General features: G+C 48.2%; 1 protein-coding gene across 1 annotated transcript in view; it reads right to left on the bottom strand.

The window, feature by feature from the left end:
* Positions 1 to 22,418, bottom strand: part of TM9SF3 (transmembrane 9 superfamily member 3) — a 333,675-nt gene that overhangs the window by 56,353 nt on the left and 254,904 nt on the right. The window contains exon 10 of the mRNA XM_085603668.1: positions 20,114 to 20,253. Within this exon, the coding sequence (XP_085459794.1) occupies positions 20,114 to 20,253 (140 nt within the window). The remainder of the gene's footprint in view (positions 1 to 20,113; positions 20,254 to 22,418) is intronic.

Below are 22,418 nucleotides of genomic sequence, written 5' to 3'. Positions count from 1 at the left end.
TTTGGAGATGGCGTTACCTTTGTGGTGTGGGGCAAAGGCAACGAACAGTTGTTTTGTCTTCCTAAAGGGTTTGGTCCTGTCGATGTAATACATGAGGGCCCTTTTGACATCTAGTGTGTGGAGTGCCCTTTCCGCGACAGTTTGTGGGTTTTGGAAGAAAACGGGCAGTTCAATAGGTTGATTCATGTGGAACTGCGATATTACCTTGGGCATGAATTTGGGGTTGGTACGTAGTACGACCCTGTTGGCATGCACCTGAATAAATGGCTCTTGAACTGTTAGTGCCTGGAGTTCACTAACTCTTCTTAAAGAAGTGATCGCTACCAGGAAGGCTACTTTCCAGGTGAGGAATTGAATCTCGCATGAGTGGAGAGGTTCAAAGGGTGGACCCATCAGGCGTGTGAGGACCAGGTTGAGGTTCCACATTGGAGCTGGTGGGTGGCTTGGTGGAATGACTCGTTTGAGTCCTTCCAAGAATGCTTTGATGGCAGGCACTCTGAATAGAGAGAGGTGCTGCCTGGTTTGTAGATCGGCTGATATTGCGGTCAAATGGACACGTATAGAGGTGTACGCCAGATTGCATCGGTATAGGTGTAGGAGGTAACAAATGATGTTTTGGATGGATGCGTCCAGCGGATTAATGTCATTATTACCGCAGTAAATAACAAACCTTTTCCATTTGGCTGCATAGCAAGCTCTTGTAGTGGGTCTTCTGGCCTCCTTGATGATGTCCATACAGTCAGGTGGCAGGTTGAGGTAGCCAAACTCTAGGACTTCAGGAGCCAGATCGCCAGGTTCAGCTGTTGCGGATCTGGGTGCTGAATCTCTCCATGGTTCTGCGTCAAATGCGCAGGTTTGATCCGCAGCCTTTGATGCGGCACCACGGAAAGTTCGAGGAAGGTGGTGTACCATGGCTGGCGTGCCCACGTAGGAGCAACTAGGACGAGTGTTAGGGAGTGTTGTCTGAGTTTGCGAGCCACCAGCGGTATCAACGGTGCTGGGGGAAAAGCGTACGCAAATCTGCCGGACCAGTTCATCCATATCGCATTGCCCTGCGACTGCGGATGTGGGAACCTGGCGGCAAAGCTTTGGCATTTTGCGTTTTCGCTTGTGGCGAACAGGTCTATCTCTGGATGACCCCACTGCTGGAAGTACGGCTGGAGTACTGATGGGTGTAACTCCCACTCGTGCATCTGGTGGCTGTGTCTGCTGAGCAGATCCGCCATTTGGTTGTCCTTGCCGGGGAGGTGTTCCGCCATGAGGAACATGTTCCTCTGAATGGCCCACTTCCACATGCTCTGAGCCAGATGAGACAACTGTGCAGAGTGCGTCCCTCCCTGCTTCTGTATGTAGTACATTGCGGTCATGTTGTCCGTCCGGATCAACACGACCTTGTTGCACAGATGTACTTTGAATGCCTTCATGGCTAGGAAGATTGCCATCAGTTCCAGAAGGTTGATGTGCATTTTCTTCTGTTGTGTCGTCCATAGTCCCTGCACTGTGTAGTGGAGTACATGAGCTCCCCATCCCTGGAGAGACGCGTCTGCTGTCAGTACTATTTGTGGAACAGGCTCTTGGAACGGTCGGCCCTTGCAAAGGTTTTGTGGATTCCACCAATGCAGAGAGTTGTATGCCCGACCGCTCACCAACACTAGGTCTTTCAATTGTCCTTGAGCCTGATTCCACTGACGTGCCAAGCACTCCTGAAGCGGGCGCATATGTAGTCTCGCGTGTGGGACTATGAAGATGAAGGAGGCCATCATGCCTATCAACTGCATGAACACTCGCGCCGGAAGGGAGTGATGAGGTTTGAACTTTGAAATCAGCATTTGCATGCTGTTGATTCTCACCAAATTGGGCTGAGCCGTGGCCGCCAGAGTGTCTATAGTCGCACCTAGGTACTGTTGTACGTGTGCGGGCTGCAGATGGGATTTTGGGTAATTTAGTGAGAACCCCAGACTGTGAAGGAGGTGGATGGTGCGGGACATGTGGCTGGCACATTGCCGGGCTGACTTTGCTTGAACGAGCCAGTCGTCCAGGTAAGGGTAGACGTGTATGTGCTGCCTCCGTAGATGTGCCGCTACAGTAGCTAGGCACTTTGTAAACACCCTTGGTGCCGTTGTCACGCCGAAGGGAAGGACTTTGAACTGGTAGTGCTGCCCTTGAACAGTGAACCTGAGGTATTTTTTGTGTGATGGGTGAATGGGTATGTGGAAATACGCATCCTTGAGGTCCAGTGTGGCTAGAAAGTCTCCTTGCTTGAGCAGCGGGAGGACTTGCTGTAGAGTGAGCATGTGAAAATGCTCGGAAAGAATGTATCTGTTTAGGGGTCTCAGGTCTAATATAGGTCTGAGTGACCCGTCCTTTTTCGGTATTAAAAAGTACAGGGAGTACACCCCCGTACCTTGCTCGTGGACGGGTACGACCTCTATTGCGCCTTTTAGAAGCATACTTTGCACCTCCTGCTGTAAGAGCGTTAAGTGCTCTGAGGACATAGGACGGTTTTTTGGAGGTATTGTGGGTGGAGTGGAGGTTAGTTCTAGACAGTAACCGTATTTGACAATATCTTTGACCCACCTGTCCGTGGTGATGGAGTTCCACGTGGACAGGAACCTTTGTAGCCTTCCCCCGACAGGTGTTATGTGGTCGGGAGGAAGGGAGAGGGCGTCACTGCTTGTTCTTGGGGGAGGACCTGGTGTTGCCGTAGCCGCGTCCTCTGCCCTTTGTACTGGAGCCACGATATCCACCCCGGGTGTTTTTATCGTAGGTGGTTTGGGTATTGCCTTTGTTGTATGTCTGCTGTGACCCCTGTCCTCTACCTGCTCCTCTATTTCCGGGGCGACGAAAGGAGCTGCTCCGAAAGGACTGAGTCTGGAGAGCCCCCATGGACTTTGCAGTGTCCGTGTCCTTTTTTATTTTCTCAAGGGCCGTGTCAACCTCCGGCCCGAATAAATAGTCGGGGTTGACAGGTTGGTTCAGTATATAATTTTGCACCTCAGGTTTGAACCCGGAGATTCGCAACCAGGCATGTCGTCGCAGCATGACGCTTGTGTTTATGGCCCTGGCCGCCGTGTCTGCGGCATCTAGTGCACACTTGATGGAAGCATTTGTGAGTAGCTGTCCCTCTCTGATAAGAATTTCTGCACCTTCTTTGAACTGGTCAGGGAGATGTTGGAGTAGTTGCTCCATTGTATCATAGTGCGCTCTATCGTAGCGAGCGAGGAGCGCTTGAGTGTTGGCTATGCGCCATATGTTGGCAGCCTGGGCGGCAACTCGCTTGCCAGAGGTCTCTAAAACCTTGGACTCTTTGTCCGGGGGAGGAGCGTCACCTGTTGATTGCGAGTGTGCCCTCTTGCGAGCATTCGCAACGACAATGGAGTCGAGAGGTAATTGGCCTCTGATGTAAGTAGGGTCCCCAGGTGCTGATCTGTACTTTTTGTCGATCCTGGGGTTTATCACCCGTGCCCTGGTGGGTTCCTTGAAGATGTCCTTGGCTGGTTTGAGGACTCCTTTCAGCATGGGCAGAGTCTTTACATGCCTTTCCGAGGAAGCGAAAGTGTCCATAAGGAAGTCGTCTTCCACGGTGTCAGAGTGAAGCTGCACGTCATGATTATTTGCAGCACGTTCAATAAGAGCGTTGAACGCTGCAGTGTCCTCTGTCGGAGATGTTTTCGCTCCATAGAGTTGTGGGTCCTGTGCATCTAGAGGTGCACTGGGGTCTGCAGGGTCGCCCCAAGTTTGATCAGGGTCCTGTTGATCATCAGGGTCCATGTCTCCGTGGTAAGGGACTTGGTCATCCATATAGTCTGCCAACGCATCCGTGTCGGAGTGTGTGGGAGAGAATGATAGTGGGTCCTGGTAGGGCGAGTCGAAAGATTCGCAAAGCACAGGTTCTGAGTCCACAGGCAGCTTTCTCTTTAGTGGGATCCTGAAAGCGTCCAAGGGTGGCTCTGAAGTTATCCTCCGGTCATGGATAACCATCCTGCCGGTGTTGGCGTCGATGTAACGTGACGGAGACGTCTCAGCAGGTGTAACCGTGGTGTGGGTGACCCGTGTCCTGAGTTGGAACATTTTCGGGATCGTGGATGGCGGCAGGCCAAAAGTTATGTTGGCTGGCGCCGAAGAGGCTGTTTGAGCTTTTAGTGGGCCGGAGCCCGATGTGTCCTGGAGGACAGCTTGGGTTTTGCTGCTTTGTGCTGCAACGGTTCGCGCGTGAAGCGCTTTCGAGGCCTTAGCGCCCAGGTTGGTAGAGGCGGCCGTGGACTTTTTCGGCGCCGGTGGGTCATCGGGTCGAGGGGCGGAAATGGCCGTCGACGTCTTCGATGCAGGAGACTTCGGTGTTGCCGTGGAAGCGACGTGAGACGCAGCAGGTGGTATGACCTTTGGTTTAGGAGTCGGTGGCGTCTGCGCCGAGAGCCGAGCAGGTTTGATGGCACCGAGGGCCTTTTTCCGAATGCCAACTCCGGCGTCGGCCGCTTCGAGTTCGGCACCGAAGTCTCGTTTGGTGCGCTCGGTGCCGATGCGTGTCGCTGGCGTCGAAGGTGTGGAAGGCCTCGATCCGACTAGCGCCACTTTCGGTTTCGGTTTCATTTGTACCGGTGCAGCTTTCGGTTTCGGTTTGGTAGAAGGGAAACCAGCCGGTGTAGGTAATAATGGCTGCCGCTGAACGTCCGAGGCGGGGCCGAAGAACCGCGGGATAGGTCTCGGGTAAGGCCCGAAGGCGATCCCTCGACCGGAGCCATAGACTGTGGCACTGGGCCCTCGTCAGTCTGAACGGGTAGGCCTTGCTCGTCATTGGAGCTACTCTCTTCGGCCCCTAAGGCCTCATCGTCGTCTCCTACCTCGGCGTTGTCTTCATCTCTGCGAAAGAGTGATTCGTCGACGTCGTCCGAACCGGAGTCATGTTCGGAACCGGGATTGGAGGGTAGGATTTCCAACTCCTCAACATCTTCGGCGTTGAAGATGTCTGCCGGGGCCGGTGCCGCGTGCTGCGCTTCGAGTCTCGCCGCTCGACGATTCCGCAGAGTCTTCTTGGAACGGAACCGGGCACAGGCCATGCATGTCGATTCGTCGTGGTCCGGCGACAAGCATTTGTTGCACACCGGGTGGACGTCGATGTGGGGATATTTCGCATTGCATACGGGGCACCTCTTGAATGGTGTCCTCGACTCCATCGTCGGTGTCGTCGATGGTCAGGTAAAAAGCGAAAAGTTGTTTCCGAAGTTAGTAAGCTAACAGGTAGGGTCGAAACCGATCGAGTGAACAGTACCGACGCGAACTAAAGGCCTTTTGGCCTCGACTAACTTTTTCCTAACTGGAGTTAAGATAGCACATCCGAACCCAATGGCGGAAAAAAACAATCTGAGGATGGAGAGGATGCCCATGCGCACTGTAGTCCAGGGGAGGAGTCACCTATCCAAGGATACTTCGAAGACTCTTCCAGGACAACAACGTGCAAACATCCGGACCCAACACTAGGCGGCGATCTATGCACAGATATGAATTCAGCAGCCCACATGCCTCGAACAAAGCGTTACCGCAGGTAAGTAACTTGTTCTTCTGATGGATACATCTGCCAGTGGATTCCTCACCTTTTGAAAAGATTCCCACAGCAGTCCCACTCCCGGAGGAGGGTGTCCACCCTTCTATACCAGAAAGTCCTGAAGGACGGAACGAGCAAAATGTCCGTCCCTCCTCACCTCGGAATCCAAGCAGTAATGCTTTGCGAAAGTGTGAGGGGAGGCCCAAGTTGCCGCCCTACAAATGTCCTCCACAGGAACACCTCTAGACAAAGCAGAAGTGGAAGACTTAGCTCTAGTAGAATGAGCCCTTAAACCCTCTGGAGGTTCCTTACCGGCCAAAGAGTAGCATATCTTGATGCACAAGACAATCCATCTGGAAAGGGTGCACTTCTGCCTTTCCTTCAGCCAACAAAGCCCACGAAGAGCTGGTCGTCAACTCGAAAGTCTTTTGTCCTGTCAAGGTAGAAGCTCACCGCCCTCTTAGGGTGCAAGCGGTGAAGTCTCTCCTCCTCCTTGGAAGGGTGAGTGGGAGGATAGAAGGTAGGGAGGGTAATGGACTGCCCCACATGGAAGGGAGTTACCGCTTTAGGCAGAAAAGCAGCCCTGGTCCTGAGTACCGTTCTTTCAGCATGAATGGTCAAGAACGGGGGTTTTGAACTCAGAGCTTGAAGCTCACTTACCCTCCTTGCCGAGGTGATCGCAATGAGAAAAACCATCTTGAAAGACAACAGTCTCAAGGGACACTTGTGTAAGGGCTCGAAGGGAGAACCCATCAGATAAGTTAAGACAAGATTTAAGTCCCATTGAGGCACAATAAAAGGAGTAGGAGGAAACTTGTTTGTAAGGCCTTTCAGAAACCGTAAAACAATAGGGGATTTAAACAATGATGGTTGATCCGGCAAACAAAGTAATGCCGACAAGGCTGAAAGATATCCCTTTACAGTGGCTACAGCAAAACCTTGCTAAGCAAGAGAAAAAGCAAACTGAAGAATGTCAGATAAACGAGCCCTCAAACGATCAATTGACTTCTCCCCACACCAGAGCACAAATTTAGATCACCTATAGGAATAGATAGATTTGGTGGAATGACGTCTGGCAGACAAAATTACATCTACAACATCTGGCGGGAGAGAAAAAGAATTCAGGTTGCCCCGTTCAATCTCCAGGCATGAAGGTGTAAGCTCTGGAGGTGGGGGTGTAGAACCTGCCCCTCCGACTGCGAGAGGAGGTCTGCCTTCAGAGGGAGACGGAGCGGAGGGCACGAGGAGAGGTGGAGAAGATCTGTATCCCACACCCTTCTTGGCCATTCCGGGGCGATCAATATGACTTGGGCCCTGTCTTGGCAAATCTTCCTCAGAACCCGAGGAATCAAGGGTATGGGAGGAAACGCGTAAAGGAGATGTGAGTCCCATCTCAACTGAAACGCGTCCCCCAAAGCTCCCTGCATCGGATACTGGAGACTGCAGAATGACAGGCAGTGAGCGTTCTCGTGAGTGGCAAACAGGTCCACCCGAGGAGTTCCCCACATCCGAAAGACGTGACGAACCACCTCCGGATGAAGCTTCCACTCGTGGTCGGCGGAGAACTGAGGACAGACTGTCTGCACGTACGTTCAGAACCCCAGCCAGATGATTTGCCATCAGACAAATCTGATGATCCTGAGCCCAGGACCAGAGACGCAGAGCCTCTCTGCAGAGACAATGAGACCCCACTCCTCCCTGCTTGTTGACATACCACATCGCGGTAGTGTTGTCCATCAGGACTTGAACCGACTGACCGCGAAGGGAAGGAAAAATATTCACGATCCTGAGGTCCAATATTGGACGCAATCTGCCGTCCTTTTTCGGAATCAGGAAATAATGGGAGTAGCATCCCTGACCCCTTTCCTGCTCTGGAACCACATCTATCGCACCTTTTTTCAGTAACGTCAGGACTTCCTCCTGCAGGAGAAGAAGTTGGTCCTCTGAGCAAGCCCCTTGACAAGGAGGGTAATTTGGAGGGAATTCCCGAAAGGGAAGGGCGTACCCATTTTCTACAAGATTTAGAACCCAAAAGGTCTGTAGAAACCGGTTCCCAATCTTGTAGAAAATGGGTAAGACGGCCTCCCCACAGGACCAACATGATCCAGAATGGTGGATCTAGGGCTGCTTTGCAGTGGTGGGAGGGGCTGAGGAGGAGGAAGAGGAGAGCTGTCGACCTCGAGTGTGGCCCCTGATTCTGCCTCTGTAGCTCTTATACAGAGTGTTTTGCTGCTGTTGCTGGGGCTGTCTGTAAGAACTAAAGGTTGACCTTCCGAAGCCCCTGTACCTCTTGAACAAACCCCTTGGCTGAGTTTGAAGGCCCAAAGATTTAGCCGTGGCCTTACTCTCTTTAAATCTTTCAAGCGCAGCATCAGCTTGCTTGCCAGAAATTCCGGAGCCATCAAAAGGCAAGTCCAAGAGCGTTGACTGGACATCAGGGGAGAACTCTGAAGATTTAAGCCACGCACTCCTCCTGGCGGCAACAGAAGATCACATGACTCCTGCAACCGAGTCAGCTGTATCCAAGCCACTTTGGATTACCCGACGTGCTGCCGCTTGGGTATCCGAAAGGATTTCATTGAAACTCATCCTATCCTCTTCTGACAGCTTTGGGGCTAGCTGCTTTGCTGAGTCCATAAGAGCATGGATATATCGGCCCAAAAGACAGGTGGCATCCGTCGATTTAAGGGCCATGCTGACAGAAGAGAAGACCTTCTTGGCCAACTGATCCAATTTCTTCGCCTCCCTGTCACTCGGGACTTGGGGAAAAGAACCTGTTGATTTTCTGGAACAGGCAGCCTGAACCACCAGACTCTCCGGAGATGGGTGAGATGTTAAAAAGTCTGGGTCCCCTGGAGCTGCCCTATACCTCCTAGCAATAACTTTAGAAACTGCAGGAGCAGAGAAGGGCTTACGCCACACCTCCATTACTGGTTCTATAATGGCATCATTAAAAGGGAGTAAAGGCTCCGATGCAGTAGAAGGAGAGTGCAGAACCTCCATGAGGATGTTAGGCTTGAACTCTGCAGAAGGCAAATGCAGATCTAAAAGTTCAGCCGCCTTCTTAATAACAGCGTGGTATGGAGCCACATCCTTTGAAGGAGCATCAGAAGGAGGAGAAATCTCCCATTCAGGTGATAAATCCAGGCCACTAGCCTCCTTTAAACCATCAAACACATCGTCCGACTCCATCAGCTCACCGTCCTCTACTTCCTCCATCAGGTACCTCTGTTCATCCAGCACCCTTTGGGCCTCCCTCCTAGACCTGATCCTCACAACAGGAGCCTGCGGCGCCGTGACCGAATCCTACGGCGCCGGCGTCGAGCGTGGATCCAAAGGGACAGCTGGCGTCGAATGAGATAGAGTCAGCGCCGGTGAAGAAGGGAGCGGCGTCGATGTCCTCGGCGCCGATAGATGCCAAGACGGCGTCGCCGGAAAAAAAGGCATGAAGGGAGCCTGAGGATAAGCTTGGGGAACTCCCAAACTGAAGGCCATAGGACCCATAGGACCCGAGGGGTACATGGCTCTGGAGAAGACTCCATACATAGCATTAAGATAATGCGTAGGGTCCTGACCTGGTCCTGGAAACACAGGATATTGCTCAGGCATCACCGGACTCGGGTCGACCGGCGCCGACGGTGGAATCAGCGGAACCAAAGGCGCACCCGGAGCTGGAAGCTCCTCAATCGGAGACGAAGCCGGAGATGGAGCCGGGGCCGGAGAATGCTCCGGTGAAGCCACAGGTGACGACACGCCAATAGGTGAATCAGGAACAGACGAAGGAGATACAAATTCCTTACGGCGTCGGGAGGGCGATGTCGATCTCGGAGCCGCATCCCTATCGGAGTGATGTTGAGATGAATGCCTCTTCTTTTTCTTGTGCTTCTTGGACTTAGAAGCAGGCCCCGAAGTCGACTTTGACGCCGACCTCGATCTTCTCTGGCCTTTTTTCCTTCATCTTGGCAATGAACAATTTTGCTTCCCTCTCCTTAAGAGCCTTGGAGCTCATCTTGCGACAGCAAGAACATCCTTCCACATCATGGTCCGAGGACAGGCACCACACGCAGTCTTCATGCGGATCCGTTATCGACATGTGCTTTCCACATTCTCGCCAAGGTTTAAAACCAGACTTCTTCGTCGACATTTCAGCTGAAGAAGAGAGAGAGAAAACAGCAGAAAACAAAGTAACAAGTACAGCTACAGAGAGAGAGCCCGAAATCCGTTGGCGTCTACGGCGCGAAAAAAAGGGAACTGACGTCATCACGCCGACGAGGTCTTCTATGGAGCCGGTGACGTCAGCGGAGTTGCGAGCAGAGCTCTGTCTCTGTGACGTCGTCTTCGACCTCATCGGCGTGGACTGCTACAAAAGTTTCCGAATGTTGCTGGCGCAGGGGATATTCACAAGGTGAGGAATCCACTGGCAGATGTATCCATCAGAAAAGCTAATAGCGTGTTTAGAGAAAAGAGATACAGCCCGTAATTGGGTTCTAGCAATACAGAAGCCCAATGGCGCAATATGTAAATCAAATGGGGAAATAGCAGAGGCTTTCGCCACCTATTATGAGGCATTGTATCAATCGGTAACAACAAGGAAAGCAAAGGCTAGAGCAGAACTTTAGAGAGATATTCGCTTAACGGTACTCTCCCCAGAAGACAGGGATGAAATGGAAAAAGAACTGACAGAGGAAGTGACCGGAGCCATATGAGACCTACAGTCAGGTAAAGTGGCCGGCTCGAATGGACCACCCGCGGAAAAGTTTAAATGTGTAACTGATAAAATTGCTCAACCAATGCTCAATATGTTTGATAGGGCACTAGAGGAAGGGAAATTGCCGGAAAACTTACGCTGTCGACGATAGCAGTAATACCAAAAGAGGGGAAATGCCCGGAGAAATGCAATTCTTACAGACCGATATCGTTAATTAATTTTGAAGCAAAGGTACTGCCCAAGGTATTTGCAAACAGAATACCGCTGACAATATCAACAATAATCTACCCGGACCAATCCGGCTTTCTACCACCTCGAAGCACTAGACTAAATATACGCAGATTGTTCGGATTTCTACATGAAACTCGCAGAGACCAGAAAAGACAACAGCGGTACTGGCTTTAGATGCCAGAATGGCATTTGACAGTATAGAATGGACATACCTCTTCGCGGTGCTTGAAAGGATAGGCTTTGGGCCGAAACTGAGAGCATGGATTGCCCTTCTGTACAGGGATCCACTAGCCAGGGTAAAGGGTAAACTGACAGTCTTGAGACCCTTTCAGTTGCATAGAGGGACGCGACAAGGGTGTCCGCTCTCCCCTTTAATTTACGTAATGGCAATAGAGCCGCTTGCACCGAGGATTAGTAACAATTAAATAGTCTGTGGCATTAACAGCGGAGGAGACTGGGAGGAACACATCTACCTTTACGCAGATGACGTTCTGTTATATACTAGTAGACCACGCCAGACGATACACAGGCTTATACACGTGTTTCAGCTCTTTGGCAACTATTCTGGTTACCAAATAAAGTCAGAGAAATTGCTAGTGTGCCCACTGACAACGGACCTCCCGCCCCTTTTGTCCGCTTGTGCTGCGTTGGAGCGAAGGCAGGAATTTAAATATCTGGGAATACATATCACCGGGTTTGAAAAAGACTTCATGGCCCTGAACTTGAACTCGCAAGTGGCGAGACATTGATGGGTAGGGTGATATTATTCAAAACACCACATATCACATCCCCAGTACATTCTTTACATCAGTCGACCGTGAACTTAGGAGTCCACTATGGGATGGGGGAGCCCCACGAATCGCACTTAAACAATTGCAATTAGGAGTTTATGAAGGTGGGTTGGCGATCCCGGATATTAGAGGATATTACCTAGCGTCACAAATTGTCAATATGAATGACTGGGTCTTCTCCACAGTATCAGAACTGGCATTTCGGATGGACAGAGGTGCAATGGGGCCACGTGGCTGGTTATCGGCCCTCTATTGTAAGAGAGTGGGGGAATCCTTTCCAATACACACCCAGAGAGTGAGATAAGCATGGTGGGAAGCAACAAAAAGACTGGGGTGGGCTGGAAGGGTGACTGAGCAGATCCCACTCTGGGAAAGTGACACACTGAAAGAAGAGAGGCAATTGAAAGGCTTTCATAAGTGGACCCTCATAGGCATAGGGAGATGCATGGAAAAAAGGATCTATGCTTACATTTGAAGAGATGCAAGGCGAATATCAAATGGCGGAATCGGAGAGATATCGCTGCTTGCAACTCAGACATGCCTTGCAGAGTCACATAAAAGAAGATGTGCTGCCGGAATACTCTCCATTGGAGAATAGGTTATTGGACCCAATGACAAGTTTGATCTTTGGTGTGTCTGAGGGCCGCACTGATGCCAGCCGGGGTGTAGGAGATGCAAAGCATGTATATCTAGTGGCTGTCTTAAACAAGCATTGGCATAGCCAATAGGTTTCGCCTTTGGGACCTTATAAGTATTTAGTTATGCAGCACAATATCCTTGGTGCAACAACATTAACTGCTGCATGGCTAAACATTTATAAGGTCCTAAATGAGAGACCTATTGGCTATGCTAATGATTGTTTAATTAGGCTTTTGCCCCAAAAAATGATTTTTGTAACGGTTTGCCTCCAGATGACAGTTTGCATAAAACAGACGCAACATTCAGCCGAGGTGATATTTGCCCATTTTGTAACAGGTGCAGTGGTAAAAAAAGTGCAAAAACTGCTTGTGCCCAATTCCACCAGAGTTGAGGAGGGTCTTGATACCTTCTTGATGTAATAGCCACCATGAACTGAAGGGTCTCCTCTTACAGGGGTTTTCTTCAGTTCTGTTTTGCATATTCGGAGTATACAGCCTTCTTTTGGCAGCTGGCTTATCACACTTCAGGCCTCATTCTGATCACCCCGTAATTGTGGATTCTGAAGTTCACAGTTGTTTGTTTACCTGCACTGTTTCTGCCAATTAAAATGATGCAAATATTGGGCCTAATAAACCAGGCACTGCCCGAATCTGCACCTCTGGGAACTGGGGAGAACAAACAATCTTACTGCGTCATCTCGTGTCCTGCCTCGCTCTGGGAACGGTGCTGTATTAACGGTAATAGCCTGGCCTGTGAATACAGCACCAAGCAGAATCAGGATGTATCGGGTGCGCGGTTACCACCCATGAACGTGCGGGGCTCAGAATGAGCAAAGTGACTCACATTCAGTAAGTGGAAAGCCAACAAACACTGCAGTGCATCTCTCCAACTCTCAGCTCCATCTGCACTAGAAGTGCGCCTGAGGAGCTGGGAGCGGCGTGGTGCCTAGTTTGTATTTTACCTCACTGACTGCCTGTAAATTAAACAAGCATTGGCCGCGCGCGCGAGAGAACAAGCATCGCGGCACCGGCGCTTTACTTTGAACATTAAAAGTAAAGTGCGGTACAGTGCTTATAGCAAAAGTAAAGAAATAGATGTTTTGTTTCTATTTCTTTACTTTTGCGAAAGTGAAAGTCATTACGGTTCTAATGACCCATGAAAGACTGCTGGCAAGCGCTAGGCCAGCCAGCAGCACTTTGAAAACTCAGCTGCGCGCTGACTCAGCGAGACCTAAAAATGAAGGTGTTCCTAAAGTTAAGGGCCTAGTTAATTCCTTCACCTAACTGCAATTGACCTTTAAATAAGTGCTTACTGTATATTTAACTTTTTTTTATTCAGGTTAGTGCTGAGTTAAGAAAACGGCAGCCCAGTGCTGCTGCTGCCCAGGGGGCCACATGTAAAGGTCAGGAGGGCCGCATGCGGCCCCCGGTCCGTACTTTGAGTATCCATGCCCTAGAGAGATCGCAGTAAGGTCAAGGTTTAGATTAGTCCAACTCCGCATCCTCCATAGGTCATACACCCCTAGAACGCTCCATCATAGGCTAGGCTGGACCGAATCAGATCACTGTATCAGGGGGTATGGGGAGAGGGGCACGTTTTTCCATATACTCTGGGCGTGCCCAAGACTTCAACGGCTCTGGAAAGGGATAGTTTGTATCATGGCGAGGGTAGTGAGACAACAGGTACCAATGGATGCCAAATGGCACATACTGGGTGTCACAGGAGACATAAGCAGGCCCAGTCACACCAAGAAATGGTTGATGTTAGCAGCTGGTTTTGCCAAAGGAATATTGCCAGAAATTGGGGAAGTGCAGAACCTCCAAGGATTAAAGACTAGGGAGAGGACCAAGACTAGTGTCAGGTAGCGGAGAAATCGGTATACCAGAGCAGAGGATGAACAGGGAAATGGGAAAAGATCTGGTCCCCGTGGGAGGCATACAGAGCAGACATAGGGTGATGCACAAAGGAAAAGTTGTTGCTAGCGAGGAAGCTCATGTGAATGATTGCGAACATGCAGAAGTGAAAATGAAATTACAATGTATTGATACCTCCCGGTCCGGTTTGATCATATGTCTAAAACAATGTAAACTGGTGCACTACAATTTGTTAATAAAAAGAGTTTATAACAAAAATAATCAGCATATCAAGGCAGGGGCTTCTTTCGCCTTTTATATGTGACCCAGGCTTTCCACAGACAGGGGAAATGCCAATTAGCTAGTCAGGAGGCGTGTTCACTATCAGGCTAGATCCACCCCTAAGGTGGGCTACCTGATGTTAACTCTTTTTGGAAGGCTTGAAGAAAGTGTTTCCTCCCGTCAGACTTCCCTCGCCTTCCTGGGACTTGAATGTGGTGCTGTCCAGACTGATGAAGGAGCCCTTTGAACCCATTCACAAGGCTTCATTGCAGCACCTATCCTGGAAGGCGGCGTTCCTAGTGGCCATTACATCGGCCCGCAGGGTGAGTGAACTTCAGGCATTATGTTGTCAAGAACCTTATACTGTGTTTCATGCTGCTAAGGTTGTGATGCGTACTCACCCTAAATTTCTTCCTAAGGTTATCTCTGATTTTCATGTCAACCAGACCATAACTTTACCTATGTTCTTTCAGAATCCCTCTTCGCCAGCGGAAAGGTCTCTCCATTCCCTGGATGTTCGGAGGGTGTTGAAATTTTATCTGGATAAGACCAAGGATATTCGTAGGTCTGACCAATTGTTTGTTAATTATGGCTCAGTCAGGACTGGTCTTGCGACCTCTAAGCAGTCCATTTCTCGGTGGATTGTGTCCTGCATACAATTGTGTTATCAAAAGGCTGATAAGACCTTAGGGGGTAAACCTAAGGCTCATTCCACCAGGGGCAAAGCTGCCACGACGGCTTTGCTGCGTAATGTTCCGATTGCGGAAAACTGCAAGGCGGACACTTGGAAGTCGGTCCAAACCTTTGCTGCGCATTACTGTCTGGACACGGATGCCAGGGCAGATGCTCAGGTTGGGCAGGCTTCGCTGCGGAATTTGTTCGCACAGTAGTGGTAGTGTCTTGTGTGTTCTCCACCGCTTTTGTTGTGTGGGGATGGGCTTGCCATTCTATTCACTAGATTATGACTATACACAGAGATCCCCTACTACAGAAGGAGTAGTTTCTTTTCTGTAACTCAAGTTCTGTAGTAGGGGTATCTCTGTTATAGTCATAAGCGCCCGCCCTCCTCCCCGGTGGAGAGATACTTATTCATATGCAGAATGCTACAGGTCTGGCGTGCTACGCCTTCAAAAAGAACTGAAAGTAAATGGGACCTGCTGGGCATTCTGGGATACTGGGGAAAGTTCTGGAAACTTGGAAAGTTTTCTTAAAGGCACAGTATCCTGTTCTAAGCCACATAATGGCAGCCTATGGGGTTTGTCTGTCCACTCCTTCCTCTCTATCATTCCAGAGGCTTTTTGCTGGTAGAGGCAGGGTTTTTTCCTATGGGGAGAAAAACTAGACAGACGGTGCTGTTTGTGGATGTTGGTGGAATTCTAGTTGAAGTACTGGACAGTGTAGCCTGTGGGTATAGGCTGCATTATCTGTCTTTACATTAAATTCTCTCTTAAAGGTGTATGCAGGTCTGCATGATTTGTCACCTTTTAGAGATTATTTTTTATTGCTCCGGGGTCCACGCACATGGGCGGGACTATTCACTAGATTATGACTATACACAGAGATCCCCTACTACAGAAGGTATTATCCTTCCATGCTCTACAGAGATTTGTGATCCCAGGATCTGGACTGTTGCTGATGGGCCAAGTGACCTATTTTGATGTGCTGAGTTTAAGGCTTCCAGTGAAGACAACACCTGTATGACTTTGATACAGCTCATAGATGTGTGGGGATGAGCATTCTCCGATAATCACAGATCACTCACATTTTGAATATTCCCAAGGCATCAGACTGGATCTAAAAATCTTCAGCAGTTCCCCTGGAAACCAGTAAGTGGCATTGTGCGGCTCCGTGATGACATTGATCCGCTCCGGGAGTGGCATGCAGAGCAGCATATATGCACTACCCCTAAACATCGATGTCAGTTGCTTTCAAGGCTGTCCTCACCCATTAGCACATAGGCTACGACTGCATGCTGATATCGAGACTTGGGACTTTTTTAGATGGAGAAAAGAACCAAGTTCCCAGAACTGAGAGAATGGGGGGGGTTGGTGTGGAATCTGTGGTTAGATACAGTATCCACCAGAAAAAGCATTGAACGAGTTACTTACCTTTGGTAACGCCTTATCTGGAAGAGACTACAGCTATATATTCCTTACTTTTGAATTTCTCCAGGCGTCACACAGGATCCAGAAGGTTTTGCATGAGCAGCACCCCTTCGAGCTAGTAAGTGGTGTCAATCGGCTACGCGTGCGTCGTCGGCGTTCGCGACAGAATTGACGTTGCAATACCTATATAGAAGTCACCCAGGAGCGCTGACCTCAGATACTTTTCACAACTTTCCACATCAGAAGTGCAGAGCCATAAAGATCACTGACCACTGGTGTGTAAAACTAAGTCCCTGAAAGTGTGCAGCCCTATCGATAGAAATCCATCCACAGCACACGGAGGATAGATTGGTTGGTAAGGAATTTGTGGCTAGATGTAGGCTCTGACAGATAATGTGTTAACAAAGGTAAGTAACTTGTTTATCTGACAGACTTCTAGACACAAATTCATTACCTTTGAATAGATACCCAAGCAATACATCCCTGAAGGTGGGTCAGAAGACCAACTGTACACAAGTAAGTCCTGCACAACCAAATGGCCAAAGTGTTCATCCCTACTGACCCGACTGTCTAGACAATATTGCTCGGTAAACGTGTGCAATGAGGCCTTCCTTTCTGCCTGGAAGATGTCCAGGACCTGAACTTCACGTGCTAAGTCAGTGGTCACAACTTTAACTCTATGGAATGTGCTTGCACAACTTCAGGAGGCTGCCTCTTGGCCAGTGTGTAGAAGATTTTGATGCAGTGCACGATTCATTGGGAGATGGTCTGCTTCTGCACCGATTGACACCTCTTTGTACCAACATACCCCACGAAGAGTTGGTCATCCACTCAGAACTCTCACATGCAGTCAAGGTAGAACGACAAAGCTCTTTTTAGGTCCAGATGGTGGAGTAATCCTCTTCTTTAGAGGGAAGTGGAGGCGAATGAAAGGTAGGCAGGGTGATTGATTGACCTATATTAAAGGACGAGTTACTTCCCTTCGGTAACAATGTATCTGGTAGAGACACAGTCTAGCCGCAGATTCCTTAACTTAGAATATCCCCAGGCGTCAGACTGGATCTATAAAACTTTCCGCAGCAGCACCTCTTCGCACTGGGGGGGGGCGGCGCCGCACGGCTTCGCTCTGACGTCATCCACAGGCGTGACGTCAGCGGAGCCATATAAGCCCCGCCCGGGGTGCTGATGTCCGTTTTTGTCGGAGAAACTTTTCCGCGCCACAACGCGGAGCCACCACCAAAAACTGTGAGAATATGGGAACAGTGTGCGAAAAAGATGAAACAGAAAAAGAAATTGAATGGTGAAAAACAGCACCATAAAGGACAGTGCCAGGGACTGTATACTGAAAATAGTGAAGGGAAAGAGCAGAGCACCGCCCTGAGAAGCAACCCCGCAAAAGCGAAGGCTAAAGCCGCCCGGAGGTAGAAGTAGATGTGAAAAAACATCATGGCAGACGACATGAAGTCTTCAACCACAATATATAACTGTGAAGGGCAACAAGCAAGGAACACATGAGCAATGAAAATCCACCACAAGTCGGCACCAGAAAGGGACGTTGTATCCCCTGTAAGAGACCTATAGACGGAGGCAGAGCCAATAGACTTTAAACCAATGGACTGCAGGGGAGGTAAGGGACCCCAAGGCGATTGAGAAAGGGGGGTGAACATGAGTAGACCCCACACCAAACGACCCAGGGCTTAGGAATGTAAAGGACACATGACACATGAGCATACCGCCCAATCACGAGAATGGGTGGAGTAGAGCAAGCAAAACAGAATGAAGCATCCTGTCTAGGAATTAAGTGAAAGATGTCACCCCGCAGAATGACAAAGCCACCCGGAGGGAGGCGAATGGAGGAAACCCAACCTGAAAAGGTCCCCGCAGAACAGGGAGGATGGGTGGGCGTTAAGGAGTCTGTGGCTAGACTGTGTCTCTACCAGATATATCGTTACCGAAGGTAAGTAACTCGTCCATCTGATAGACATCTAGCCGTAGATTCCTTAACTTAGAGTAGATACCAAAGCCATACCCATAGAGAAGGAGGGTCTGCGACTCAACCCCACCAAGTTCCAGAGAACATAGCCGTCAACAAGGTGACAAAACACAGTGGGGACCGCAATGCCAGCGCAGCCAACTCCAGACCACGCAGCTCTGAAAAGAGCGGAAAACAATGGGAGGGAAAAGCACCACAAGCTGTCAAAGAACAGCACAAAAACCCCTGTATGTATACAGGGTTGAGAGAAAGAAAGCACAGAGCCAGAAATGTCTGTGCGGAAGTGGGAGTTCATGGCTTCGTAAAAGAAGATTAACTAACACTAAGCCTAGGGTCCGATGGATCCGCCGGATCTGATGTGTCGACCGGAAGCAAGTCCCAGAGAGAGGACAAAACGGTATGAGAGTCAGCACATACTGGGCGAGTATGCACAACAGTGGAAAAAAGCACTGTTGAACCTGCACCAGCTAAGATACGTGGGGCAGAATTGGCAGGATGCCGACCCATGGTCAGAAAGTGCCGGCAGTACCGGAAACACAAGACACTCCAACACGCAGTTGCTCCTTCACAAAGACAAGTGAGAGGGTGGACGGCAACAAGCAGAAGCACCCAGAACAGGACCACAGTAAGAATGTTATTCATGTGAAAGTCAGGAATACACAGAAGCATACAGTGTGGATGCCAGAACCACACCAAGTATGGGGAAATCCCCCTGTAGGGTAGCGTGAGCAGCCCAGATGTGAAGGATGCATCACCAGGTAGGCAATAGGTAAAAATTGGTATCCGGAAAGCCGGACACACACACAAGAGCTAGTACCATTAGCAGACCGGGGCGAAGACCACGGACACCGCAGGAAGTAACGTTGCCTGCGCGACCCCGCTGTGGGAAGAGCACAGAGCAGATATAGATTAAGAAAGAAACACATCTAAAAATGATGTGTTGCATAATACAAGACTAGGGTACTCCATAAGTACCAACAGTCATGTTGAAGAATCGGACAGGACAATGTCCAGATCCGTAAGCAAAAGCAGCCACCCGCCCGGGAGGACCCACGATCCCCCGCTATACAGATGAGGAGATGGAGCATGACACAATAATGGAAACAGTCAGGACCAGCCTAATGGTCTAGCGACCCAAGAAGCGAGTATCCTGAAGAGAACACTCCCCCTGACAGTGTTACAGCAGGAACCCAAAGCAGAAGTGTGGAAAATACCTGTGTTGCCATAGGAGTCACAAGTCCTGAAGGGATCTTTTTAGTACATGATGGACATATTTTCTGTGAGAAAAACACCATGATGCAGTTACAGATTTGTGTTAGCTAGAAGAAAGGTCAAAAGTTGAAATAAATCTCTTTCTCAGGGAAATAAACTGAAAAGAGCTCAGGGTGACTCCTTTCACACAAGATGTGTTAATAGATCAGAGAGATTGTCGTAACCTGAGGGATGTTGTATTTTCTGACAGGTCTCCTGATTGGTTGAAGTTTTGTTCTTTTCAAACAATGCCAGTAGGCTAACAATGTGGTAGTTTTAAGCTTTTCCAAGCTAGGTTTAGTATTATACTGCTAACTACAATAACAATGGGCCTCCCAGCTTGGCCATGGGATGATTCAACCATGTTAATGTATGAAAACCCTAATGCTGGAGAAACCTCAGATTTCAAGGGCCAACCAGGTTCCAGGGATCACTTCCATACTAATTTGCCAGATGACAACACACATATATAAGATCTGTAAGGAGGGCTGGGCTTGGCTTATAGCAGCTACACATTTTAGTTGGTACAATGAGATATAATGTTGCTACCTTGGACACTAGCTTGGTTTATGCACTGAAAGATTCTAGGAAATTGGAAAATTATGTACTAACATTCACAATTCTAACGGCCCCTTCGCCTTTGAGTGTTGGCAGGTCTATATTGATGTAACAAGTCAACCATTAATGAGAGAAAATTAAATGTTTAAAAATAACTCACCATTTTTTCTCAGGGATAGGTCGAGGCACAGCATTGACACGACAAGGGAAATTAGGTTGCCCTGACAAATTTCTGCCAAGAATAGTTCCAACTAGGTTCAAGGGGAGGATAACAAAAAAACAAATACTGCATACAGCAACCTTAAATAAAAAAAATAAGAATATCAAATTATCTTGAGAATTCTAAATTGACACTTTTTATTTTTTAGCAATTAAACCCATAAATTCAAACCATTTAAATGTGAACTCACTGACTGCATACAGGGACAATAATCCATTACTAGGATTTGTTTAGACAACGGTAACAAAGTTTGAAAAGTATTATTTACGCACCACTGGAATATAATTATAAAAAGTATTTAAACTATACATGAAAAATGCTTGGAATACATACTGGTAATTTTCTTTACTCAGATCCTTACCTCTTTATCCCAGTTCTTATGTGCTCACTTCATCCGACAAAGGTTCAAGTTAAATAAAATACCAAAAAATCAAAAACCAGGATGTTGCACTTTTTGTAATTTGGTCCTCGGCTTGATTAGTTCGGTGGGACAGTTTATTTCATAATTGGGCAGCGATATAAACTTGCTCTAAGCGAGAGCAGCTTTACTTGACCTGAGCGCCACTGAATTAATGTGAGGGCATTTGTTGCCAGTATATGGGGACTACATTTGTGACTTCGATAACTCAGAATTTATATAAACGTGAGTGGAAAGGGTGCCTTTTCATTCGCATTTCTGCCCTGGTGCAATTTAAATTGGAGCATGTGGAGCCTACCAAATTTCATGCCTGATTTTTTTACTGGAATTTTCTATCGGACGCTCTGCTATTCATTATCGTTTGTCCTGATGATGACCACCAAATTTTAATGTGGTTGACACGCCGTTGACGCCTTCATGTGTTTGAAGAGGACGTATTTCTTGCCATCTTTTGTTTTTGTTTCTTACAGACCATATATATGTAATTTTCCTCAGCCACTCTCTTTATTTATACATTCCATTGTCGTTATGTTTTTGTGCAACTTATTGAGCGCCATTGTTGTTTTATGAATGTTATAATTACTGTCTTATTAAAATTTGCATATCTTTGTGAAATTGTGTAGGGGTATCACTTGTTAGAAAGTTATTTGTAATTTTGACCTAAATTGTTTATTACCTTCTTTACTTTTTTTTTTTTTTTAAGTGTTTTTTGATTTTTTGGTATTATTTTAATTAACTCGAACCTTTGTTAGGATTCTGGTCTTTACTTTGCCTCCGGTTCAGTTGTTAGGGCTGCCCCTGTTGGTGGTAACCACTTCATCAGACTGGCATACAGTTTGTAAAGCACAAAGAAACATTAACACTCATTTAATGGACTCTTTTTCTTCCCCTGGAAGCCACTTTGAAGGGATTTACCATCTTTGGCCCGGTCTGTTGTTTCTCAAGCAGTAGTATGATCAAGATTGTGGGAGTGAAGGTGTATCTTAAAGACAGAGATGAGGAGGGAAGAAATGGCGCAATGAAACTACTGAAAATTAAGCTATACCGCCTCATCCTTGTCCTTGCTTCTTTGCAGTTATTCCAGATTGGCATATTTGTGTCTCAATCCTACTTATCCACAAAAAAGGAGAAAAACAGACCTATATACTATGCCTATAAAATCAAAGAATACAAAATATGAAAGCTGCCTGAGAAGCTTCAAGACATCCCTCCACTAACTGCATAACAGAAGTCCAAGATTGTAGGACATCTGATGTAATTTACAACAGGGCTCTTCTATAAGGTCACTTTCCACCTTTACCTTCAGTCATCGGACTGTAAGTGCAAAGATAAAACAACCATTATGATTTTGCAGTCTGACAATGCACCAGACAAGGTATTCATGATTAGAGGCACAGAGAGTTCAAGCATATGGCTGAACAACCAAGACAGGTAAAAGGAATGGCTATGGAGAGCTAAACAAGGATAATCCTGTGACATGTTCATCAAAAAGGGGAGGCTACAATGAAAAAGGCTTATCCTAGCACTGCAGAATCAATGCCGAGACGCAAGGAACAAGGAATTGCTACCACAAATACATTCAGAATATGTTGTTGGACCACTAGAGCTAATCAGCTTGCAACAGTAACTTAAGTGGACAGTTCAGAATCATGAACAACGGACAATTGTCATGACTTAAAAGGAAGACTTCATACCAGCATTTCTTGGGAGGCACCAGTATCCGCTCCAGAGAGTGAAAGATCCTCTAAGGGAATCTGGTCTTTTTTGGCTTTCTAACATTATTTGGCAAACAGACAGAGTGAATCTCTATGCCAACACTTGCCCTGT

This window comes from Triturus cristatus, chromosome 1_2 (genome assembly GCF_964204655.1).
Source record: "Triturus cristatus chromosome 1_2, aTriCri1.1, whole genome shotgun sequence".
NCBI lineage: Eukaryota > Metazoa > Chordata > Amphibia > Caudata > Salamandridae > Triturus > Triturus cristatus.
Note: the sequence above shows the minus strand (reverse complement) of the source record. Positions and strands in the feature narration are given on the sequence as shown.